General features: G+C 42.5%; 1 protein-coding gene across 1 annotated transcript in view; it reads right to left on the minus strand.

Annotated features, from left to right (window-relative positions):
- Window positions 1-26,929, minus strand: part of KIT (KIT proto-oncogene, receptor tyrosine kinase) — a 51,982-nt gene extending 25,053 nt beyond the window's left edge. Inside the window, exons 1-6 of the mRNA XM_031553275.1 lie at window positions 26,741-26,929; window positions 22,556-22,700; window positions 10,052-10,291; window positions 6,271-6,549; window positions 2,873-3,009; window positions 585-744 (exon numbers count right to left, since the gene is read on the minus strand). Of these exons, the coding sequence (XP_031409135.1) occupies window positions 585-744; window positions 2,873-3,009; window positions 6,271-6,549; window positions 10,052-10,291; window positions 22,556-22,700; window positions 26,741-26,929 (1,150 nt within the window). The remainder of the gene's footprint in view (window positions 1-584; window positions 745-2,872; window positions 3,010-6,270; window positions 6,550-10,051; window positions 10,292-22,555; window positions 22,701-26,740) is intronic.
- Window positions 26,930-27,116: the final 187 nt, after the last annotated feature.

Consider the following 27,116-nt stretch of genomic DNA (forward strand, 5'->3'; position numbering starts at 1 on the left):
CAAACCTAGGGAAGTGATGGATGCTGGATTTACCACGGTGGCGAGCTCCAGAGACATTTCATGCTGCCTATACACACTTAAATGTTCCCCAAAGCATTATTTTAAATACAAATACGTATATAGCTCCTCCTGAATAAAAAAACATTGACATGCCGATGTCAGTGAAATTTCCCATGCTTGGAAGGCAGGTACTGAAGATATGCTTTGTACTTGTGCTGCCAAATTACTAAAGCGTAGGAAAAGTACTAGGCAAACGTAAATTACTTGCTTCATTAAGACTGGATTAAATTTTAAATTAAACCAGGAAAGAAAAAAACAGAGAGATGGGTACACTGTTGGGTGGTTGTTCTAATATCGCAATCCAATAACATGCACAGGGCTGCAGAAATTGAAGTAGCTGCACACTCCATAGCCCTTCCTGAACCACCCCCATATGGCACCAAGTCTGCATTAACCTTTTAATGAAGTAACTTACACATTCAAGTTTGGAGAAAAGAAGAGAAAAGGAAGGAAAATATATTCAGTATCTTCACTTTCCACCTTCCACAATTAGAAGTGTTAAGATTTCTACAGGAACTATTTACCTAGTGCTTTCAAGGTTACTGTGGCATTGGTTTTTCCAAAAGGGTTCTCTGCTTGGCAAGTGAATTCTCCAGAATCATTAACTCCCACTGAACGGATGTTCAATGTTAATTTCCTTTCGTATCCGTAATCACCCACATTTCTGCTTTTGCTTGTAACAATCTGTCGGTAAAAAAACAATTAACATCTAAAACATTGTGTATGCAGCATCTTTCCTCAATAAATTAAAAATAGAAGTAATTATGACTTCACTACATTAATATTCATAACTTTAAACCAGAATAATAAGCCATCATGACAAACCTGTCACTAGAATCTCTCCATGCAAAACAAGAGTGTGATCAGCTGTCTTTGAGAGACAATGTCCTTTCCCAAGTTCTACCCTTTCCCCTCGCTCTTCCCGACTCCAAACCCCACTCTAGGGCACACCTATGCTGCACTTCACTGCTTTTCCATCTGATGTTTCAAGATAGAGTGCTTCCAGTCCCACAAAGACCCAGAGAACCCACCTGAGAGAGACCAGCCCAAAATACAGAGCGGAAAGCCTGATTTCTTTAAATATTTCAGTCCTGTGGAGAAAAGGGTGCCATGCCCAAGCCAGATCCAGCTCACTCTGGCTGGACTTTTAATGACAATGAAGGTGAGGAACTGATAGAAGGTTTTATTTGTACAAACAAATCACAGAATCACACAGTATGGTTTGAGTTTTATTTTCTCTATACAGTTTTGATTCCTTCTGAGCTATACGAACCACCAATAGAAATCTGTTCTGTGTGGAAGTGTTCGCTTACAGCAAGTCCTCAGTTTTCAAAAGTGGTGATAACTCCTTTCAATTTCTTACCTTTAACCTATTCAGGAGAGATTCTTCATACATGAATTTTATGTATTCTGTTCCTGTACCAAATTTAATGTGACGATAGTCAGTATTTAAACAATAGCATCTCCTGTTATTTACCAGAAGGAACAGAAAGGTCAAACTTTTTAAGCCAAAAATATTTTCTTCGTGGCTTTTACTCATAAAATGAAAAAGCATGAAAACTTAAGATAAGACTCCAGTTTCGTCACATTCTAACACAAAAAGGCGGAGGGAGGAGCAAGAAAAGAAGGACAGTCCTCAAATGAAAGACTTGCGGTTGACCTTGGCAAAGAACCAGAAGCCCCATCTAGCAGGTCCCACGCTACCTTTGGTTCACTTAGTGCCCCCCTAGCCCTCAGAGCTGGGTGATGGGATTTATAGCGCCACAAGCACTTAGTGAGAGAAGCTGTGCCAGATACGTGGCCCCAGGGAATGAGCCTCATAGTTTGCTATTTGCCTGAGGTTGTGCTATTTATCCAAACACCACACAATCATAGAAGCCTTTTTTTTTACATGCGCATGTACAATGAAAATGATGTGTTCAAGTCACTGGTATTAACAGTAAAGGTTCAGCCAATTAGCGTAGGAACATATATGGCAGAAGTTACCAATAGGTCTTCACAAGGGCTTTTAATTCGTTTAAATTTTGGGGTATGCCCAGAAGGTGCATACCCCAGGAAGGTGCCCTTAAGCACAAACCAGTGCCTGATGTTTTCTGGGCCCTCTCTTACAGATAGTTTTTTGAAACCCAGCCCTGTGTTTCAAGCATCAAGGTGACCAGGGGAGGGGACCTCACTGTTGATGGTCTTCAGCAGAGCTGTGCTGCCAGCAGCTAACTCTCTGACATATTTAAATTGTCAATAATTTAATTCCATCATGTCAGCAGCAACTTCAGTGATCACTACAGGCAGTTCACTAGTTCATTTTTCAGGACTTTCCTAATTAGTGAGGCACACCATATAATTTAAATGAATTAATCATTCCTGTGACTGCTTACTACTATTCCTGTCACATACAATCCCATGCTAATTAGCAGGTATTTTCTGTTAATGATAACGACTAGAATATGTAATTTGCAGTCCATGTGCTAATATTTGCAGCTCCCATTGATTGCAATGTGATGTGTAGGCACTCCGTGCTTCTGTATTTAGGCAGCCCAACAGAGGTCACCTAAACTTCACATTGAAGAGTCAAACTTTAGTTTCTGTTTGTGAAGAGAAGCCAGTGCTGATGGTAGCCCTCTAACCATGCTCAGTGATCATGAAGGCCCACATGGGCATGGGACAGTCATTGAACGCTCACCACACCAGTCTGTAGTATGTTTCCCTTCGGGAAGGCAGCAAATCCACCGCACGCCAGTGATGCAAGGCAAGCACATGAACGTTCACAGTTTGTGTACTGCACTGAAGCATACTAAAGGCTAAAGGCACTCACCCCACTTTTGTAAGAAATCCAACTAGCTTGTACGCTGCTATCCACATCCATGATTATGCATGTAACTTCAAATTCTTCCCCTTCTTTGAGAAGCTCATAGCTTTTCGATAAGGTAATGACTGGAAGAGCTTTGTGAACTGGAAAACAATTTAGAAGTGCATTACTTTTCATTAGCTTCAGAGTTTCCAAAGGGGGATAAAAATCAACAGTCATTAACTTTCCAATAAAATTTCAGGCCTCCAAGAGGCATTCAAATTTCTTTAACATATTACAGACTTGTTTCTTCACAACAAGCACATTTCTGCTTCAATCTCCCTTCAAATTAAATTTAAAGTTAGGTAATACTTGTTAGAGCTTAGTAGCTCGCATGATAAACTTGAAAATGTTGAACCATCAGTGAGACAACTCATTCCTTGACAGCAATTAAAATGTTGTACTCTAAAAACACAGTGAAGATCAGTCACCGAAAAACCACAGCCTTACACTAACTGCAGCTTTGAAATATAAAATAGAGCAGCTGACACAAAGCACTGTCTGCCAGGTCCATACCAAGCAGGTTGACCTACTTGGAAGCTTCTGTCCCCAGGCAGGGCACATGCAGCTCGAGGCTTTCAGCACACCTGCCTCTGACAGCACCATGTCTTCTGCTCACAATGAGTATTCACAGAAGCAGGGGTAGCTAGAGCCATGGCCAGTGACACCACAGTCACCAGAAAGTTAGGTGCTTACACAACTTGGGTCTGTTCAGGAAAAAGTCACCCTGTGGGCTAGCTATACCCCAGTCATAACTGAAGTATACTTGAGGACTACGTGTCTCTTATCCCAGCAAAGCTCTTTACCTCTTTGGATCTTCCACAATTTACTTTTCTTAATACTTTCTTTAAGTTTTTCTCACTTGTGAGACTCCAGGCTTGTGCTGGTAGAAGTGAACTTCTCACTGTGGCTTTTATGCAGGAAGACTCACTTTTAAATTGTGACTGTAATGTATCAGATAAGGCATTCCAGACTTTCTTCCTGCCTCCGACACAGACTTTGTAGTTGTATTAAGTAAATTATATAAAACTTAGAAAAATGCCATGTTTTGCGTCCATTCATGTTTTAACAATAATGTTTTCCTCATATTGCTGCAAGCAGTTATGGGAGGGAACAAAGAACCATGTTTGGTCTCTTGAGATATAAATGCCCACATAAAAAATCACCCCCCAGCAGTATCCAAGGGACACGAGGAAGCCAGTGCCGAATGCATGCTGTGTTCTCACCCGCCAGCAACATCTAAGGACCAAAAAAAAAAGCCATAAAGCCCCTCATTGTTTAGAAAAGGGCTAGACGTAAGCACTCCCTGTGTCAGAGTAACAGGGTAGTGTATGTCTGAGTACGCAGCACAGTTCCCTGCTTCATGGGCCCCTCTCCTGTCGTTCAGCACCAGAAGCTCAGGCTGGAGGCTTTAAGTGTCATGGTTATGACTACAGAAGTACTGCCTACTAAAAGTGTAAACTTTAGATAAGGATAAAGTGGGACTTCTCACTGTTATGGATTTGGCATTACAGCACAATAATGACAACAGTGAGGATGACAACACCATGGCATTGTTTTGCTGCTGGTGGCCTCCAGCAGATGCTTCCATTCACTAAACACTTCTTCCCAGAAGGGGAACATGGTGCCTGGTCCTGCAGGCAGGCCACCTACTGCTGTGCACCATCAGATGGCTGCCAGCAACGGATTCCAAGCCAGCACACTGCTGTCTGAATTCACCACTAGATCCAGCAAGTACAGGCTTCTAGCCCATAAAAGTGAAATATACCAATAGGACAACTTGCATTCTACCATGTCAGAGACATGTCAATTGTGCCATCCATGAAAAAACAGAAAAAAATTTGGTACAGAATAAACACCAGAGAAAGAATGGACCTGACTTTTTTTAAGTCAAAGGAGAATGCCAGAGATGCCTGCACAGATTAAACTTTTGTTCTCTTTAATTAAAATCTTTTATTAGTCATTAAAATCCATTAAAATTCTCAGTATTCATTTCCAAATAACCAGGAAAAAGGCTTTTTCAATTTGCCATATCAAAGTGCAGGCTTCAGACAGCCCCTACTGCCCAACCACAGCTGAGGAACACAGGTTGAAACAGGTCAAACCACCACAGCCATGAAGCAAACAACTCCATGTCCCCTCTTCTCACTGCTGGAAGGACAGCCCTCATTCACAAGCACCAGGGTTGATACACAAGGCGGCTGCCCATCACCCACTCCTAGCACCATTCATCAAATAAGCTAGGAGAAACCCACTGGAAGCCTCTCAGAAAACACAGGGATGGCCACTGGGATCTCCACCGAACACTCCCCATTCAACAACTACTATCTCAATGTGACACCATGGCCATGTGAACAGAGATGCACTTGCAGCAGCAGAAGCAGCGCAGAAAATGTCTGTGCACACAAGGGATGCTCCCACACTAGACCTCAATGCAGCCTCTGCATCTCCCACACATGTCAATGAAGATGCATGCTCAGCTGGAGCAAGTGATAACTTTATTTAAGGAGCTCAAGAACTACATGGAGAGTAAAGTCATGTAGTTGATCCAGCCTGGCTTACTGAACCACTTCTTCTGCTTCCCCTGGGAGTATTTACACAGTAGATTAAAAACACACAGCATGATTGCAAGCTCCAAACTCTCCACACAAACACTGCAGCAAAGCACAGGGATTTCCTCCTTCCCAAACCCACTGTCCCAGGGTATGCAAAGGTGAAATGTAAGGCTTAATCTACAGGTCTGCAGAGGTCAGTGGTACATCTAGCAGCCAACACAATCCACTCATGATCTGGGAGCACAGTTGCTGTCATGACCATGAAGACAGAGATAAACAATGTCCCTGTGCTCTCTCAAGCTCTGCATCTGCTTAATCTCCCTTCTTCAGTGCCATCAGGTTCTTCATGCTGTCACTTGGGGCAACAGACATATGAGTCAGGCATACAAATCTCCACTTTGCCTGCACAAGCCTGTTCAAACCTCAGGGCACTGGTTAACTCCAAGTTAAACAGCACAACCCACATTTCTTAAATGGTGAAAAAAACATCTGGAAATCACCTTAAACATAAGATAGAAGTGACTGTAGCCAAACAAAATGCTCAGAGCAGCTACAATCCAAGTCTCACAAGACAACATGTGCCCTCACACAGCTGCTGCCTGCAGCAGTCAGACATGCCACAAAGCCATCACTTGGTGCGGAAGCACATTAGGCTTTGAGTAGAAGACTCCATATGTCCCCAGAAGAATCACCACCCATGGGAAAGTCAGTACACAAGGGGAAGTTTCTCATCAGAGCACCTCCCTTCAGCTCCTAAGAAGGGAAGGTGAAAATCAGGCGCCCTATAAGAAGAAAAAACTCTGGTGTTACCTGGTCTCACATTCAGGAAAATGTGCTCTGATATTTTCTCAACTCCATTATGCTTTGCCAAGCATTGGTAGCAGCCCTTGAATGACCTCTGTACATTCTTTATAATAATACCCTTCTGTGGATTGGGAATGAATGTCATGTTTCTGGGGAGAGGTTTGCCATCACATTTTCTCAGGGTGAAATTTAAAACATCTGGATCTGTTAGTGGGCACACCAGCAGGATGTCACTGTCTTCTTTCCCATAGATCAGAGAATCAACAAGGAAGAGCACATTCGGATCTGTGAGGAAACACAAAGACCTGTTAGAAAAGCTGACACTGTAGAGGGTATTTCTGATCATCCTAACAATGCAACTGGGCACTTTCTTCAAAGAAAGTTTTACATTCAGCCAATAAAACTCAGTATTACCTAATTGAAGTTTTCCAAGAGACATTAACTTTTGTCTTAAAAGAGCAGCACAACAGGAGATGTGCAGTAGCATTCAGTACCAGACACACTAAAGAATAATGTGCACTAAAAATAATCCCACTGCTTCTTTGTTTGGAGATGGAAATTATTTCTTTTTTTTGCCTTGTTTAGCTCCAAACCCCCACCGTCCACCCTCACCAACAGTAAACAGATTTTCACAGACCATTAAAAGTAATTTGCTTTTAGCTTGTGGCAGAGCTGTAAAGTTTCATGCCCACAAGAGGATTCCAAAGAAATTTATGAGCAAATGGAAGTTGAAAAACACCAAAATTACGGTTTTCACTTCTGTAAAATACATAATCTAAATCAACACACATTTCTACCAGAGGAAGCACCAAACAATTTCTCTCTCTCTCCTCCCTAAACCAGGGGTATTTTTAGCCTCTATAGAAGAACCTAGACATACAAACAGCATATCTGACTGAAAAATCGTCAGGTAATTCTTTCCAAGATAACTTCTCTAAAGCATTTCATCTTGGCCAAGCACACAGCTGATGACCTTGAGATGCTAAGAACCTGACCATTAATAGCAAACACAACAAAAAAGGATGATGAGATGACAAACACTCTGTAAAAGCATGTTTCAGTTCTCATCTGCCCTCCCTACAAGGTAGCATGAATTAGAACTGTAGAAACAGAGGAAAAAGTTTTTGTTTTCACAAAACTGGCCTTGTACATCTTGAGTGGCTACAGATCAAACAAGCCATGATTTAACTGAGAAGACTTAGAGAAGCAAGTTCAGATGACAAACAATATTAATCTGGTTTAAGACAAGAAGTATCAGGTTGAATACAAAGCACATTGTGTTTAGGTAAAGTTTGTTAACTACAAAAGCTGTTTTCTAGGAGAATAAGGATGTAGATTTAGTCTCTTTTGATACTGGAAGAACGCACAAACTAAAATCTTTGAAGCATTAGTCTACAGCTAGAGAATTGAGACCACAAACAGAAATGGAAACGCAAAGCCTGTCTGAAGAGATCTGAAGTGTCACACTCTGCACTCTGGTTTACACAGCGACAAGCTGTGAATAGATATAACTCCTAAGCTTGTGGATCATGGACTAGACGGTTCTTCTAGATGTCCTTCCTCACAGAGACATAACTGATTGCTTTCTTTGGAGTCCACTTCCTTCCCAGTACAAACAGAGCCATGATATCTTCACTCTATGGAAAGCATGGCTCCTTAGGGGAAAAAAAACAGGTGTTCCTGAACACAGAACACTGCAAAAAAGACAGCTGAAATTTCAGAAAACGCTTTGTGGGGTTAAGCAGATTCACTGAGAAGTTCCCTTTCCATCTTCTATCTCCTCCTGGAAGGGAAACCTTACATTCAGAAGACATGAAAGGATTCTCCATAGGGAATCCTGGTACAAATAAAGCTGCTTGTATTCATGTTCTCTTCTTCACAGCTCACCACCCAAAGCATACTTTGGGTGTGTGCCTTCTTTGCTTACCTCAGATTTCCAGCACAAGATGTGGAAGTGCTTACACACTTATCATGTAAGACATTGCCCATGTCTCAAAAGACTTGAAATCAAGAACAGACAACCTGATCTCTTATGAAAGCGTTTAACTAGCTGGATCTTCACTGAACTTACTTGGGCAGGGGCACAAACTGCTAGTGTAGATGCGATATAGCCACCTTCTGCTGAAGCAGAGAGGTGAAAGAGGTATGTGCCTACAGTCTGTCAACACTGTAGCATCCTTGTGATCAAGTAGATCTAGATCAGCTATGAGATAAAGACCTGCCACCATCTTCCGTGTCACTTGGGGCTGTGCAGGACTGAGGGTCTCCTTCTAGAGCTTTACTCTTGGTCCAGTTTTCTCTTCATTTTCAGCTTTACAAGCATAAAGCATATGGGGTGCTTACAGAGCCTCACAAGTATCTGAACTCATGGCACATTCAAGGTGTCCTGAGATGTCACTGAACCATCACTACAGTGGCCATCCTATTTACTGTCAAGAAACCAACAAAGTGAAGCTTGAACATTTTTCACACCCTTAAGACAAAGAAGTTAACAACGAATTGCATGAGGACTACACAGCTTCTCTGATGCTTTGGTAACCATGCTCAGTGGGAGGGCTGCCTGCTATGCTAAGGTGAAGGAGTCACTGGCATAATGGAAGACACAAATGTATCTATGATCACAGCTGTCTGGTATAATTACCATGACCTTCATAAAACAGTCATGGAAGATAAAGTCAACAACATATGTCATGTATGGGTAAAATATATGCCAGATTTCCTTTGGTCATAGTCTAAGAGAAACACAAAAGGTCAAGAAAAATCATCCATGGTAGCTGCATGGTTATTTGGACAACTCAGGGGCTATGCAGTTGTGTAAGCTGTATGCTCAGTATATCAGATATCTCTCCTTGAGAAGACACTCTTCACCATGCTGTGCTTGTATCTCCCTGCCTTGAAGAATAGCCTTGCAGGAATTCCTAAAGGACTGGCAGGTTTCAAGGGAAGCTCTCTGAGGTAAATGCTGTTGGATGAGGAATGCTATCTCTGAGCAAGTGGAAGCTGTAGAACTTCTTTCCCTCAACATTTCCAGAGCTAGGTCAAGCAGATACAAAACAACTGTCTTGCTTAGAAAGAAAAAGGGAAACCAGGAAAAGAGAATGCCAGGAATGCCGAGCTGTCAGTAAATTGGCAGCTTGAGGACAGCTGATGAAGCCACAGATCAAGAGCCAACAAAAGTGCAAAAGAAACCTGAATAAAATGCTGGACAAAAAGGAAGGGTAATAAAGGATTGGGAAAGCATATCAGAGCAGAGGCATTTTTCCCCAAGACGTTTCTGAGCAGACAGAAGGTAGATCAGGAGCTAGATGCAGAGGTATTATTTGTTACCTGCTGGCTTAACCCTGAGAGTGCAGCCTCAAAAAGCCAAATCTCTTAGTTGCCTCAATAAATCAAAAGCCGGGAGCCAAACCTCACATGACTCCATATTGATGGATGGCATGGAATTAAAAAAGACATTTCCATACATACTGTTTGTTTCCTCACAGTACAACTGACACACACAACTGACTTAGGTCACTTGATTGGCTTCTAGATCAAGAGCTCTGGTATTATATCTCACCACAAAACAACAATGATGTAAAACAAAATTCTTCCAGAACTTCGAAGCAATGAAAAAGCCACTGCAAGCAATGACTTTTTTGTCTGCTGGACAGGGAAGAAGTTTTCTCCTATCAGACTGTGTTCTCTCCCTTTGCCTCAAATTCATTTTCTCTTCCAGCATTTATTGTCCTGTTACTTTGGGATTGAGAAAGGGTGGGAGAAGCAAAAATAATTCATTAATATTTACCTTTAACAAAAACATAAAAAGAGTTGACAATACTCCCTTTGCTTTTGCACTCATATCTGCCTATGTCTCTGATCGTTGCATTTTTGGTGTGCCACTCTTTCTCATTGGAAATCCTTGTTTTTGCTGATGGATCCGAGTTCTGGAAATTCCAAGTCACGGGTCCGTCCTCATTGCACTTCAGCCTTAATTCCTCTCCCTTATTCACAACCAGTGAGGATTCTTCATGAGGCAATGAACCACCTAAAAAAACAAAAGCAGAAAATACGTCTGTCAACACAATGCTTTTTCTGTTGTTTTTTTTTTTTTCAGCAATGAAATTGCTATTTATATACACATAGTTAATATATTTGGAGTTGATTTTTAAAAATAATAAGCTGCAAGAGTATTCTGTACAATTCTACAGACTCCTTTTGCATTGTATGACCTTCTGCACATTAAATAACCACTGCAGTTGGAAAGTGGTCTTTAAAAAACTGTATCCGTTTCTGCAATGGTTTGGCTTCTGAATGGGAACAGACCCAAGCTATTTAAAAATTAAATTCAAGAACATATGAGCCTGATTCTACATGGCAGCACTTTTAATCATTCTTTGTCATTTACTCAGTATGTTGCCAAGAACTAAACTTTCCTTGCTCAACAGTTATCATTTCTAGCTGTTTTCTCATGCACTCAGAAGCTCCACTCAATTAGAAATGTCCACAGTAATGAAGGCACTGTCACATACTTTCCACACTTGCTTATTTCTTTTGTGGAGGTAGTAATTTGTCATTTATTAAGCAGACAAACAAACAAACAAACAAACCAACCACGCAAAATTTCCTTCATTAGTGTTCCATTCCAACACTACTGAATTACTGTCACTGAGGCACCCATCTCCTAGCATCACAGCTGTGAGCTCTTACCGTGTCTTTCTTTGAATATACAGTAACACAACTTTTGAGTTCTCCAGAAATAAATCTGTGCAAAATTAGCAGCCTCAACTCACAGCTCCCAGTCACCTCCCAGATTACAATGTGTACGTGGAGAAAGAAGCACTTTCAGGCTTCTCTGGCTCCATTATTTAGATCCATCAAAAAGGGGTTCGCTGTGTTAGCATACCCTGATAGGAAAGCGTTAGTGAACGTACAAAACAGAGTTCATAGCTGAAAAATCAGATAAATTCTTACTGGCATGGACCTGCATAAACATCACAATGATGTAAACAAATATTGAGGTAGTGTTAATGAACAAGCCTTTCCCCTTCAAGAGCAGCTCTTTAGTCCTACAAATGACCCTTAGTTTACAATAAGTACAGCTAATGTCCCTCCCATGTGAAATACAACTGTGCAAAACTGTACAACCTCCCTATTTAGTAGCAGAGTTAAGTCACTGAAAACACTAGCTGAATTCAAAAGCATTATCTAGGGCTCATTTCAGAGGCTGAATTTTCCTGCCTATACAGTTGACAACAGATATTCAAGCAAAACAATCAGATAATAAGTTGGAATGAGATTATGTAGTCCAGACTTAATTCAATTATCTCACAGCTTTAGTTGCTCTTAGAGTGCATACTGCATTGAGACCAACTCAGGTAACTGCCCCCCTTCCTGGCAATCCCGGTAGCCAGAACAGAGTGGGAAGCAAAGGATGATCAGACCAACACAATCTAATTCCTTCATAGACTGGATTTTGGAGAGTTCCCTCTCTTCACCTTCTTCTGATTAAAATTTGTTTATTAGAGCTCAACCCAACAAGCAGTTATTTTTCCAGCGCCACCACAAATTTTCCACGTGAAGTCCACTAATCCTGCATATACGTTTCTGCAACTGAATGTTGCAGAAACCTCAAAATGCAGCTGTGAGCTGTTATGCAGCAGCTAGACCAAGGAGTGTGAAGTCCAGCACCTCCAGAGCAACAGTCCTGAGCCAGCAGTGACTTTGCAGGTAGGAAAGCAGGAAGAGCCCACTGCCCTGGGCAGAGCAGCCTGATGCAGACAGAGGCATGAAGACCTTTGGTTTGCAAACCCCTCAGATGAGAGTCAGCAACACGCAGCACCTGAAAAGGCAGAGGGCAAAGACCTCTTAGAAGGTCTCATGAAACATTGTGAACGTGCTTCATGGGGATCTCCTTAGAAGATTTCCCTGATGTATCCCACAGGGCGTCCGGTACTCCAGTGACAGATGACACAAGCTGTGCAAATCAGCCAAAGTGCAGTGCTGTATAGCCTCTCTGGCACAACATCCTCATGCTGCAGCTGTGATGCAAACACCAATGCTTCACCCACTCACACCATGCAGAGGCAGCCCTCATTCAAAAGCACCAGGGTTGATACACAAGGCGGCAGCCCATCACCCACTCCTAGCATCATTCATCAAAAGAGCTAGGAGAAACCCACTGGAAGCCTCTCAGAAAACACCGGGATGGCCACCAGGATCTCCACCTAACACTCCCCATTCAACAACTACTATCTCAATATGACACCATGGCCATGTGAACAGAGATGCACTCGCAGCAACAGAAACACTGCAGCCAAATGTCTGTGCACGCAAATGATGTTCCTTCACTAGGTCTCACTGCAGCCTCTGCATCTCCCACATGTGTCAGCGGAGAAGCACACTCGGTGGAGCAAGTGATAACTTTATTTAAGGAACTCGAGAACTATACTGAGAGTAAACTCATTTACTTGCCCCTGAGGAAACACTGAGCCAGCTTGGCTTGCTGAACTGCTCCCTCTGCTTCCGCTTCTCCCAGGAGTGTTTATACAGCAGATTAACAACATGCAGTGATTGCAGGCTCCAAACAGTCCGCACACAACCTGTCTGTAGTGCAATGTGCTGTGCAGCTAGATATGGGGCTTTCTTCCTTCCCAAACCCACTGCCCTAGGGCACAAGGGTGCATGGAGGTGAAACGTAAGACTTAATCCACAGGTTCACAGAGGTAAGGGACAGACCACAGGCAGGTGTTGCACAGAACGAAGTCTTAACCAACCTACAAAAGCAGTGTGGATCTGCCTAAACTACACGCATCACTGCGATGGGCACAAATGCCGAGATGTGCCGCAGCAACAAACCTGCCCCTTCCAAAGATCAGTCTTTAATCCTACCAGTAACCATGACCTCGTGCCCTTCTAATGTGTAGCAAAATATTGCACAGTTGGACTTGATGCATGATATCCATGTCCGAAAGAAACATTTCTCAAAAAACATCACCACTTGAGTCTTTAATCACTCTCTAGGGCTCATTTCAGAGGCTGAATTTTCCTGCCCACAACAGACTCTCAAGCAGAACAATCGGATAATTACTTGGGACAAGATTATGTAGTTCAGACTTAATTCACTTATCTCACAGCTTTAGTTGTTCTTAAGGTGCATACTGGATGAGATCAGCTCAGGTAACTGCCCCTCTTCCTGACAAATCCGAGGAAACAAAGGAAGGTCAGACCACTACAGTCTAATTCCTTTGTGGTCTGAGCTTTGGGGAGAGTCCTTGTTCTCTATCCATCTCCCTCTGATTTATGTATTTACTTACAACCCTACAGGCAGCCAGTCCACCAGTGCCTGTTTTTCCAGCATCACCAGAAATTTTCCACATAAGGTCCACTAATCCTCTACACAAACTCATAACTGAATATATAAACAAGCATTCTAGAAATAATATTTGCCAGAAAGATAAAAAAAAAAACACATTATTTCATACTGTCATGTAACATTTGTGACTTTTATCTACTCTTTTCCTCAGCATTGATCACCATTCAGGTTAAGAGTTCAAATTTTCCAATTTTTATTACCAGGACCATCTATGCAAGTTGGTGGGTAGTTTTTACAGGTTGTAAACAACAAAGCAAAGCATAACTCTGTCTGGGAGCAAAAGAAATACACTACACACTGGAATTGGTGAAAGAAAGTTAAAAAACAGATTAAGCACACCATGGCATCCTAAAAACATAAGCCATGGTATTTCAGTCAAAGTCACCACACACATTTCAAGAAAATCTTTTATGGGCTCCTTTATGCAGCCTACATTTTCTCTGCAAAACAATTTACAAATTTAACTAATGCTTTCTGCAAAAATATTTCCACAATCCAAAGTCACCTTCCAAAAACAAGGTATCTTCAAAAAAAGCAAATACAGCAGCGTTAAGAACAAAAGGTGGCAAAAGAAAGGACCATCAGATGCATTTATTATTGTGTTCCTAAATATTAACCATGTTTAAAAGAGATTTAAAGAGATGCTTGGAAAGATGGGAATGACTTTGTATCTTCCGTTTGGAGGAATAATTAAGTAGCAGAAATCTGTAGCAGTAGGGAGTTTAACCAACAACTTGTAATCCAACGTATTAATCCCCAGAACAGATGTCCATCTGCCATTTCTTGATCTTTCTCAGATTGCTAATGCCTCAGTCTAAGACTGCTCCACTTGCACCACACCTGCAGCATGAGGATGTTCTTCAGGCTCACTGTTGCTCTTCTGCATTCCAATAACACCAATTATAAATGTACAACCATGATGGTAACACTAATAACTTGCACTACAGGTCTGTTGCAGGCTATATGCTGGGGATGAGACATGGAATCTGCCGTCCTTCTGAGGCTCCATGTTCACCCAAGGAAGAAACATGACTTTGCCAGTCACCAGTGGGACTGCCAACTCTTGGAGTAACAGGATAAAGGAACTCACAGCTATGTTTCAATTGAAGATTTGCAGATATGGGGCAGATCCTGGCATGTCTCCACTCTCTCATTACCTTCTTATATCTTCAAACAGGACATGAACTACAATCCCACTATTCAGCTGAGTGCCCCAGCCTCAGAGAAGCCCACCTTACCACAGGGACCCTGCAGGACAAGAAGCTAGGCATTCTGTCTCCTACCCCCATGGCTCCTGTGGGCTAGGGGGCGCAAATGACTGTGCTGTTGGCCATGGTTCCACCATGAAACATACAACCCTCCCCATGCGCTGCATAGCTAGAATACCACAGAGGGGCTCTGGATGGTCCTCTGGAGTTGTCCTTAGGAGCAAGCAGCAGGTAATAACCAGCAGGTAATTATAATGTGCTAGCAAATACTTAATAATTTACAAAGTAAAAATAATTACCTATAAAATAAATCACAGAACTCAGAGTTGGACAGCCCAAGACTCATTTTGGAAGTTCTAAATCTGTGTCCTACAACTAGAAAAGGCACTTCTTTTATGGCCAGCTTCTCTTTATAAACTAACAAATTAGAGCTGAAAACTACAATGCTGGAATCGCTTGTGAACCAGGCTGTGTAACTGAAAAAAAGAAGCAGAATATATAAATATATTACAAGAAGCTTCCTAAGTCCTAAAAATTGAAGGGAGAATGAGGAATGAGGGGGAGTATAGCACTAGTGACTTTGGCATACAGAAAGAACATGTGGAAAACCAGGCTGGAGGAGTTAGAAATGAAACAGCTCTAGATAATACTGATAGGAAATTCAGGTCAAATTGCAGGGATATGATTAAGGACAGCAGAATGCTCCTATAACAATTAAGGGATGTGCAAACAAAAAAGCTTTGGCTAAGGAGTGTACCATCCTGGAAAAAAGTGGCTTATTTGGGAGTTTTCTTGGCCTCAGCCACAATACTGCTATAGCAGGGAAACGCACATCAGGTGCACAACTCCGTCATACTCATAAGTGACTGGAGATCGTCTCCAGCTGCTGAGCAAATAAGGACATGGGACTGCCATGGGATAAGATGAAAAGTCAGGTAGTGTGGATTTTATTCCCAGTTCTACCATAACCTTAGGCCAGTAGCTTACTCCCTGCTTTCTTTTCCAACTCTTATCTAAACATTAAAAAGAACAAGAAGCTTGTAGTATCTTTATAACACAACAGATTGCATTCAGAGACAAAAAAAAAAAAAAACAACAAAAAAAACCCACCAAACATGCCTTGCCCCACTCCGTTTCACTTTAAATTTATCTCCAACACCTTCCAGGACTTAGGCTTCACAGCCCAACAACACAGCTTCACAGTACAACCACCATATATCAACACCTAAGTATAAGGATCTCTCTTTATGTTTCTACTACCATATTGGTTGTTGGCTAAGGAGCCACCACATTGACCTGGGGACTCAGCCAGTCTCCCTGGGCTTGTGGTGGCCCTGCATGGACCAAGCTGTCTCGATCACCACCACGATGTATGCCAAGGCATGGCCTAGCTTGGGGTCCTCTGCTCCCAACCGTCCATATCTACCTCTCAGATCTTCCTGGACTCAAAGGAAATCAGAGATGGCAGGTCCCCCCTGCCACCCATGTCCCATCTCATCTGATCTGCTAAGCCCAGAACACACTGCTACCCCACATGAGCAGGTTCCTTCTCCCAGCCTTTCCCAGGGCTGGAGGCACTGCAAGGGCACAGGGGTGCTTAGCCTTCTGCCTCTTCCCCACGTGGACCTCCATAACCTCTACAGTCACTGGTCGTCCCCCAGAAGTTGTGCAAATATCGCCCAGTGAACACAGTGCCCTCACTTCTGTGCCAGTTAACGTTTTTGCATGACAAACACACTGAGGATCTAAACTTCAAGGACAAAGTGACTTTTGTGTAAGATTGCAGAGTCTGGATGCAATTACACTACTCTTTTCATGCCTGATCTTTCTGGGCACTGACTTTGTTTCAAGGGATATCGCACAGACCTCACTCACCGCATTTTTCAGTTTCTCATCTGCAACAACACAAGAGAGCAGAAACAAGAGATAGGCTTTATCAGTTAAAGTAGTAGCACTGTCGAAGATTCAGTGGTCTAGGGATATCAGCAAGGCATGGCTTGCAGAGAGGTAATATCCTCTTTCTGCATGCCCAGTGCTGCTGCAACAACGAGCATGTTTTCAGATCAACAAGTCTCCTGCAGGTCTGAAAGACAAGCTGAAGCAAAAGCAATTCAAACTCACATGCAGAAGTCACAGACAAGTCCATTTTTTCTATGCAGTACCAGTTGGTCCGACTGAAAAGTATTGCTGTCCCATCTCTGTTTCTTATTTCTGAAAGCTGCTCCACTCTTGACGCGTGCTATTGTGAAGCTGAATTTAAGACCTTTTCAATTAGATTTGTTTTGTCCTTTCATTTTATGCTCCAAAGAAACCAAAGTGTAAAACTTACATGTTAATCATACTGAAGCAAATTTAATTTACTCTGGTGTATATAAATCTCCCAGATTTTTCAAAGGAGAGATGCTATCATATGCTTACTTGTTTTGTTCCGCTTCACTAAACAGACAATCTCCCTTATGCTAGATGTAAAGTTTAGCAACGGCAAATGTCAATTTTCAATGATTTGATCTGAAAGCTACACCACACACCACTGCAGCTATGCTGCGGGGAAAAACAAGGCCAGCAGTATGGCCTCTCTGCAGAAGAAACCATCCATGCCAGCACCCAGGCTAGTGTCCTCAAAGACATAGATCAAAAAAGACCAAAGGCACAACTGTTTCCTGCATATATATGAACCTCAGCATATGTGAACACAACTCCTAGCTGACAGAAATGCTGACCTGCCCCATCTTCATCTTGGAGACTGAAAGCTAACTTAACAGTCACCAAGCATGTATTTTAGGGTCTAGACTGACTAAACTGCCCTGCAGACCGAAGTGTTTTACTTATAGCCCATCAGACGGAGTGTCATCTGCAGACCACCGAACTCTCTTGAATACTCCACATTTCCAGTGTGGAAATACTCACTGAAGCTTTGGATCATCTGAGGCTCCAAGTTAAGAAGCAGAAAAGCAGAGGAGAGTATGCCTCCTCACACAGCGTTCCCATTGCCCCAAGCCCTTCATCCCAAGGGGAAGGGAGCAGCAGTGGAGAACTGGAGAGGGCAGGAGTTTGGTGCTCACCTCTCTAGTGCTCAAAGCAGCCACCAAGAAAGACTTCTACAGGCAGCATGACAGAGGAATGAGTATCTCCCAACACAAAGAGCAAGTGTGGAGCCAGCCAAGGCAAACTCCAGGGAGGAAATAGATGGAGCCTGGAACAAAGGTTGTCTTTATCATCCATGGAGGCCGGAGTGTGAGGAACCACAGGAGCAGAGAGGTCTGGGCTGGGAGAACACTCAGCCATGCCACCTCCCTTTGCAGTGACATTCCACAGGAAGGTGACTCTGTGTCTTGGTATTGCTCTTACACAGATCTGCATCCCCAAATATCTCATGCTCTGTGAATTGCTCCATAGGTCAAATAAAAGCACTGAGAACAGCTCAGACAGCTACAGTCAAACAGAGCTCACCTGCCTTCTGAATGACACATGGTTAAGCAGAAACAGCAAGCATGGGGCAAGGTAGCAACACACAGCAGGGAAGAACACAAGGCCAGTTCATCCCCTAGCCCCTGCAGATCTCTGAGAGAAACATTCACTTGAGCTTCAGGCAGGATAAGCCAGCAGTGGGTAGAAGCCAGCAGGTCCTGTTGAAGGGTCAGCAATTAGCAAATGCACCTAACTGCACTTGGCTTTCTCATTTCAGAAGCAGGCTGAGCAGACCAAGTGCTGCACATGACCCACAACACAAATGTGCAAGAGTTGGTTTAGAAGCTAATGCATAGCTTGCTTGAGGCAGGAGGCTGGAGGAAGTACCTGCACCTTCCAGAGGCAGGAGATGAACCTTCCTCTTCCCCAGCTTTGTTTTTCCTTGCTGAAGCAAGGAAACTCAAGCCATGCAAAAAGGACACCAAGCAGCATGTCCTTTCTGACTGACATGACTTACTCTGCTAGTGCAGACAAAAAAGGCATTTTGCAAAGGCAGACACGAAGCTAAACACAACTCTAGTCCAGCACACATACAGAAAAACCACAGCAGCACCAAACACCAAGCTCCTCCCATAGCTGCAAATGACAACGCCTGAATTTTTCTGAGAATTCATGGGTTTGGGCCTTTTTCTGTCTGTAAGAGTACCGTATGTGCTACAGCACTCTGGTCACTCATCTTGCCGTGCTATGGGCAACGACCTATTCTGACACTCTGCGGTCTCCTGCAGCCAAACTTCCTACCACAGGAGGAAGCTACAGGCAATGTGCGCATGAACAAAACCAGAGTTCAGTTTTCTGAACAAAAAGAATGGGCTGAGCTTAGAACAACTACCTGCTAATTCTTGTCCAAAGTAAAATTATAGAGGAAAGATAAATAAAAGTGTATGTACACACATTTAAGTAGAATTTACAGGGGGGAAAAAAAAGAGTAATTGCTTGCCTCAGAGATTTAAACATTTAGACTGATTCTTACTTCTACAGAAGTATTTCCTTTTCCCCCTCTGATTTCCAAAATTACTTATTAAACAGCTGTTCCCACAGTTTTGCAGCAATTAGATAAATAAATAAACAAATTATAAAGTACGTATAGAGAACAATTAAAAGAAGTGCACTAATGCACAGGTTACTCAAATGCAGCTGTCACTCATCCAACCTATTTCTTTAATAGCTTTTCCTTCTCACTTCTTTTTGCTGACATTTACATTAAAAGGTGCAGTATGTTTCAACTTCCATTTTGAATGAATGTTCCTTGTAATGAATAACATGGGTTTGAAAGTGTGTTTTCTGAAATCCATCGAAAAGGTGGTTATAATGGAGTTAAATGAGAAACTGAAGAAAAACGAATCATTTTGCAATCTGAACTAATGCCTATTTGGAAAAGGCTCAATTGAGGAAGGAGATGTTAGACTTTTGGCAATGCGAATTATAATTATTTCAAATCTTGGCAGTAATTTTATCAAATAGTAGCAATTTCATTAAAAGGTGCACTGGTAATCATCTACACAAGGCCTCTAGGGAGGAAAACTTACCGATAATTGCATAATTCTGTTATCATTGTTCTTATGATGGACCACATTAAATACCACAAAGAGAAGCACTGCTTTTTACTTTCTCTAAATATTTAGTTCAGTACTTTTTCCTAGAAATTACAGCAATAAATAAGAATTTCAGATTAATAAACATGTCCACCAAATTTACAGAAAAGGCACAGATATTTTTCATGTACACATACTGCAGTTCGGAAGATTTCTGGAGGATCGGCATTGGACTAGTTGACCTTTAGGGGTCCCTTCCATCTCAAATGATTCTGATTCCTTGGCAGGTTCTTCAGAATTTCCAAGGTGAACTAATTCAGCCCTGGGTAATCATGCTGACACACAGTGAGATCTGTCAGTGACAATGTCTTGGAAATGCCTTGAGTACAGAGATTAGGATATATTTCTGACAATCCAGTTTCATTTCTCAAGTCTTTTTCTGGCAAGGAGATACATAACTCAGCCATTTAACTCTATCTCCAGTGTCAGCAGAAGTCCTAACATATATCTTGCCTGCGATTTGTACTTTCTTTCCTAGTTATTAGCACAGCCCTACCACGCACTGCACACATGGCATACACGTGGATAGGTACTTACTGAAGAAGTTCTGAAGAAGTTCTCCTCCTTCCTGCTCTTGAAAAGACTGATGGACGAAATAGCACCCCGCTGTGAGTACGGTCTGAGTACCTGCTTAAGCAGGGAATCCCATTTTGACATTTTTTTTTGATGGTATTTAGTATACGGGAGGAGAAGAGAAAAACAGAGTTTACTTCTGCTCCTTCAATCCGACCTCTTTTATTGTGCTGCACACCCCAACTCCTAGGTATGATGGCATTAGCATTACTGCTTAATCAGTAATTTTATATTTAATACCTGGAAGTCAGACGTGCTATGGAATAGGAAACTTCAACAGCTTGTGGTACTATGAACACTGCTGGAAGGAAGCTTTTATTTTGTTGAAGATAATCTGATTTCTTTTCAATGTTAAAAAGTTATGCTCATCCAGGCCCAGAAAGAACTTCTGTGCTGTATAAAACAGCAAACAGAGAGTTGAGCAGCAAAAGTAATGAAAAGAACTGGGCAGTCACCGAGAAGCAGAAACTGAAGGCATTAGCACCAGCTGCTAGTGCAGAGGAGCGTCTACAGTTCTAAGGCAAACAGACTCATTTCCATCAGAATCATCACATTACAGTGCATATGTATTTTAATATTCCATTAAAAATGACAGTGCAGCATTTATAGTGCATATTTTCCTTTTAGAATCAAAAATATTCTGAACAAATTTTGAATCTACAAACTACAACTTACACGTTCTATTAAAAAAAAAATAAAGGCAAAATATTACTCAAGCTTTACATCTGCCACCAACATTTTAAAGATAATCAGATAACTGAACTGATGGGAACCAGCAGCTGAGCACCTCCAGGCAGGTTGTGCTGCAGTGACGAACCAAGCAGCCTTTGGCATTCAGAGTTTCCTAGCAGGTGCAGAGAAACTATTTTCCTTACTTCAGTTCATGCAGTACAACTCAATTAAGCAACTTGTCCATTCATGGATGAGCTGCTGAAAAATAAACATGAATGCTTCTTCCCATTTCTTTTCTAAGTATAAAAAGGATGAGATGGACTAGTTTTGAAATTTTTGCAGTGTAGTGATTAGGGACTGCCAGTTTTGACTACAGATAGGGCTTTCAGACATTAATTCTTTATTTCAAAACATTTCTCAATGAGTTTTTTCTTTGGAATTGGCTGGCTTCTAAGTGCTGCTATTTATCTCAACAGAAGAACATTTCAGAATTCTGTTTTCCTCCATTGTAATCAGTGCAAATCATAAGTAAAAAATCAATTATCTAATACATAAGAAATGTCAACACTTTCTGTCTTCATACTAAAACATACACGTGAAGAATCAGAATACGTGTATATACAAGAAGCTACATAATTGCTTAAATACATGCACAGTGATTAATCAAACTGAGTATAACATTAAGTGCAAAGGCAATATTTAATTAAAACTCTCAGTGGTAATAAAGGAGGTTAAACCTTTCTTTACAAAATGATTAAGTACAAATGCAAAACAGTTAAAACGAGGCTTACTGTTGGCTGATTTAAATCATGATTAAAATCTGCTTTGCAATGCCTTGAATCAAATGGCAGCATGCTACAGGGGAGGTAACCACCTCATTAAACCTGGAAGCACTACATGGCTCATCTGGCATCAGGCGTTGACTTTACACATCCTCTATGGGGGACATGCAAGCAAGTTAAAGAAGGCTGAAGACAACAGGAGGAGGATGGGCTACAGAAGATGTACTAAAAGAAAAGAAGATTAAAAAAAAAAGAGGCTAAAAAAGCTGTACTTGATTACTGTAGAAAAATCAAAGAAGTGATATCAGTTGTCAATATGTGAAACGCTGTTATCCAGAGGAAGGTGATGAGCAGTTCATTGTGTCTACCAGAATATGGAAGAAAAAAAAAAAGGAAAAAAAAAAGGAATTAAGCAACAGCAAGGAAGGAGATGTTAGACAGCAGAAAAGCTCTGAACTTCAACAATCAGTTAAGCAGCAGCAAAAACAGGTGGGAAAATCTTTACCACAAGTTTATCTTAGAGCAAATGAGGCTGGAGCCTGCCTGGCAAGATGTACCATATCTGAGCCCAGCAAAGAGCAGATGATCTCTGCAGCCTCTCCAGCCTCACTCTTACAGCTCTGCAGGGATTTCTAGTACCTGCTCCATTTCTTAGAAACCCAACTGCTGGAGTTAGGTTAATGTGATGTAATGCACAGAGTTTATCTAGCAAAGAATGAAGTTTCCAGTCCTGAGGGCTGAAGACAAAGGCTTCCATCCGTGAAATCGGTGCACCCATTAAATCCTGAACAAAGAAACAGATTAAGAGAGCCAAGCGCTAGTTTTCAAATCTCATGACGCTGTTCAGCAGGAGCCTTGGTTCTGAATGGCCTAGGTTGTGAATGCTCGAAACAGCGCTGACTTATCACACAACTGACCTAGATTGCTTCTCCCCCTCCCAAACATGCAGACTTTGCATGACAGAGATACTTGTAAAGTGTCTGTCCTATTCAGCTAGTTTAATTTCTTCTTCCAGAGTGGCTTTGTACAAAGCTTTTCTTGCAAGTCCACTTCATGACATGCACAGTCACCCAGTGTGAGTGGAGGAGCACTCTTGGCGTAAGTTAATGACAGATGGAAAAAGAAAGGAAATATAGGACTAACCTGGCATTTGTCAAGGTTCCAAGGAACGTACAAGAGATGTGTTATGTCTATCTGATTTCCCTTGATTTTTCACATCTTCTTACTTTAAATCAGCCCACATGTCCTCTTTATCACTCAGATTTACAGCTGTCAGTGCCTAGCTGACTTACAAGTTCCTCTCTGATCAGATATTTAATGACTGTATTACATGATTAGGGACTCAGCTGTCAGATGACATATCAAATCATAGACTTTTAATGTTGTCATCCCCCCAGTGACAAAACTCCCTGACGCTGATAACACTACTAGATGATGCTTTATTTTAGTCACGGTCTCTAGGAAGGATCTATACAGAGCAGCCTTGGAGTTGCATGGCATGTTAGCAATGTTAGAAACTCATCGGTTATTTGTGTGCCTCTTTTCTATAAAAGATAACATAACCAAGGGCCCTACATGCTCTACAAAACAATTCTGTTGTGACATTAAAATGAACATTAGAAATCCATTTAAAGGTATATCTGAAAACCCATGTTTACAGAATAAATCAGTGCAATCCTCGTGAGTAAATCCAGTGAGAGATTAACAGTTACTGTGCTTTCTAATTGGAATAGCCTAGAAAACAGGAGTTGCTTTCTCCCTTCAAACACAGATGTCTACACTCCTCTTGTGCCTTTATCACTAACTGCAGCAATCTTGGCCAGTGGACAAACAATGCACTTCAGTTGCCACTGTGCCTGGCAACAAACCAGCAGGACTGCTCACATGTCTAAAACTGGGTTCGTTTGTGCCTGTTTGCAGGCTGCACTGTTATGGAGGGTCAGGCACCTTTTGGAGAACCTCTTCTTGTTTCCTAAAATTCCTTGAAAAAAAACAAAGCACAACACTTCTGCAGTAAGGTAACATAGAAGAAGAAAATTTGGTGCTCAAGTTCTTCTTGTGCATGTGCATTCTCTTCAGACTTGCTTTAATAAATGTCCCAAAGATGTAACATACTGAATATGGATCACCTCTTTCTAATAAGCCTGGTCTTTGCATCAGATCTCTTCTTTCACAAAACACACAGCAAACATCTTAGGCTCTAAGGTCAGAGATTCAACAGCAGGCACTGAGTTTCTGAAGGTCAGAAACAAGTACAGTTTTTTTCCCATGCAGGGGAATATTCAGAAGGGCATTAAGAAATTACAAAAAGACAATGTTTTATACTTAAACGGAGAGGGTTCTTACAGTAAATGCAATGCATTAGGACATTAGACCTCATTTCCTCCAGCCATTCTTTGAACAGCTGAAAGAGACTTAAGGAAATGAGTCAAAATCCTGGAAGATGTTTGTACTACACCAAAAAGAAAACAACATCTGTAAAATAATGCGTGTCACATACGTGGAGCAAGACAATGTGCAGCGCTTGATCTCTGCTGAGGCATTCATCTTCATGAGCACAGAGAGAAAACAGCTGAAAAGTGCCTTAACCTTGAGCAATTACTGCCTCTCTTCTACAAGATTGCTATCAGATTAGATCAGTTGTCATGTATTGTAGATAAACATATATGTTGTTGAAACAATTTGGTACTGTGCAGTACTGGTTTCATCCAGAATCTGTTATTCCTTGCCTTCAGATTACACCGGAGTGTTCACTGAAAGTTCAGGCTGGAAAGAAGCTTTCCTTCAAACTACAAGCACACAATATTTGGTATATAGCTCAACAACCACAGCTATGCTTTAGAAATTTTTGTAATAGCTTGCACTAACAAAGCATTTAAGAATACAGCAGGCTGAAATGCAGAGAACACAGAGGTATCATCAGAGCCTCTCACAATACACAGAGAAAGGACAAGTTGTAACTATGAGAAACTCCTGACTTTGACTCAGAGATTCTTCTGAGATCTGTCCCATCCACTGCCGCTGGCTGCTGTTTACATGTGCTTAAGACATATTCCTTATGATTCCACCTGTGTCCCGGTGTAGTATGTCCCTGCTGGAGGCAAGTAAGGATCCTGCATTCAATCCACACCTGCAAAGAAGCACTGTTGTTCCAGAAGGCAACAATCAACCAGTTTCTGGTGGAAAGCCCGGGGTGAGCCAGCACTACCCAAGCAACGTGCAGCTGCACACATCTGGCAGCAAGAGGCTCTACCTTCAAACAGAGCACAGGGAACGCCTTCAGTCCCTGCAAATGGTATTTTGACTAGATGCAAATGTGTGCCTCAATCTTTGCCAAATTTAACACACTCTTTGTTATGAAGCCTTAAGAGAAAATCAGTCAGGCACTTGCTTGGAGAAGGTTCCTGGTTGTAATGGAAGGAAAAGAGTCAAGTATTGAGCAATCCTTGAAATTGCCATTCTACTCTTGGCAGTGGCCTTAGGCCACATTTATGTGCAGGAGAGAGAGGAAGGTAGATAGAAATGGGGGAGCAGGGAAGGCAGAATTTTTGGGTAGTCTGAGGGGGTCAGGGTAGTGACTGAGTGACAGCAATCAGAACCCGCACCAGGTTCCATCTTTCTCCATCAGTCTTCCTCCCTCCCAGCTGCCAGGTATGGGAAGCATATAAACAGACATTCTTCCCTCTGGGCACAGAGAGAGCCTCCTGCTACTCTGCAGCTGACTGCAAAAAGAGGAGATTGATGGATGCTGAAAGGAACCGTGCTCAGTCTTCCATGGCCATCGGGTGGAAACACCGCACAGCCTCTGGTGGAGCACTGGAGACAGGGAGAGCCCTGAGGGGACAGGAGAGGAACGCAGAAGAGATCATTTCAGAAAACTGCATCCCTAAATGGAAGGAAAGATGGATGCACATGCAAGGAAAACAAAAAATAGGAAGGAGCTGTGGACAGAGGAGATGAATGGTTTACTCTCTGAGAAGTTACTTAAAGCTTTGTTTTCTACATCCTCCTTTCCTATCTGCAACCAAAGGAAGAAGCTCTTGACTAAAAGCCAAAAAAAGATACTTAATATAAGTTTGTATGTGTGTAAACAACAGGACAGAGAGAGCTCACCCAGTTCAAGTGTCTGCAAGGACACACAGGAGCAGTCCCACAGCTCTGCCCTGCCTGTCACTTCTGGTGTCCTACAACAGGACACAAGCATCCGCTGTGATGCTTCCTGCAGCTCAAAGCTATCCCTAGTATCCTACACCTGTGTGATAAACAGATGTTACATGCATCTACCCAGAGGCACTTGTCTTCTGCAAGTCCCTCCACCTGCAACACCATGTATTTTTGTCTACACTACTTCGTCTGACGTGGCTGCGAGGTGACACATCTCCCACAGGTATGCATCTGACCCAGAAGCAGAGGAAGCATGGAGAGGAAGGTCCCTCTTTGCCCCTGTGTACTCCCATGACTTCCAAGACACTGACAGTTGCCCAAGTTTTCCTTCCCACTGGCAACCGTGAGAGGAAGGAAAACCTTCATGCACAAGCTAGAAGTACTTGAAGTAAGGAAAGTTGGTGGGTATTAATGAGCAAAAGTAGTACATTCCAGAGAGAAATGTCAAGGAATAACCCACTGATGGGTATTTCCTTTGCTGTGGCCAAACAGCATGTTGCAGTTGCATGTGGGTACTCTGAACAGGAAAGCCCAAACCGTCAGCAATCACGCTCTAGCTGCGAGCATCAACAAAGAGAAGCAAAACAGAAACATTACCCAAACAAAATATTCACGGAAACGCTGATAGCTCCACGACTATCCCAGGCAAAGCGCTCACACCAAAGCCGGCCGCTGTCGGCTCCCGGCGCTGAGCTCTGCAACGTGGCCCGAGTGGTCGCCCGGCATCCCTCCGCACCTCCTCAGCTCTCGCTGAGCTAACAGCACAGAAATACACCTTGCTCGTCCTCCGCTCTGACGCGCCGCGTGCGCTCCTCGGATCCCACTGTCACCAGCTGCTCCAAAAGCCATGTGCGAACCCTTCCAGCGCCGCAGCCCCGTGCTGCATTTAATGAACTCAGGAGCGGGAAACTCCGGCTGCAGGGAAGGGAACCCCCGGCTCCATCACCCGACACACCAAACTTTTTGCCCGCGGTGCCCCTGAAGGGATGGGTGGCCCTTCTCCTGGAGGCGGCGGTGCCGAAGCGACGCGGCTCCG

Source organism: Meleagris gallopavo, chromosome 4, assembly GCF_000146605.3.
Source record: "Meleagris gallopavo isolate NT-WF06-2002-E0010 breed Aviagen turkey brand Nicholas breeding stock chromosome 4, Turkey_5.1, whole genome shotgun sequence".
Lineage (NCBI taxonomy): Eukaryota > Metazoa > Chordata > Aves > Galliformes > Phasianidae > Meleagris > Meleagris gallopavo.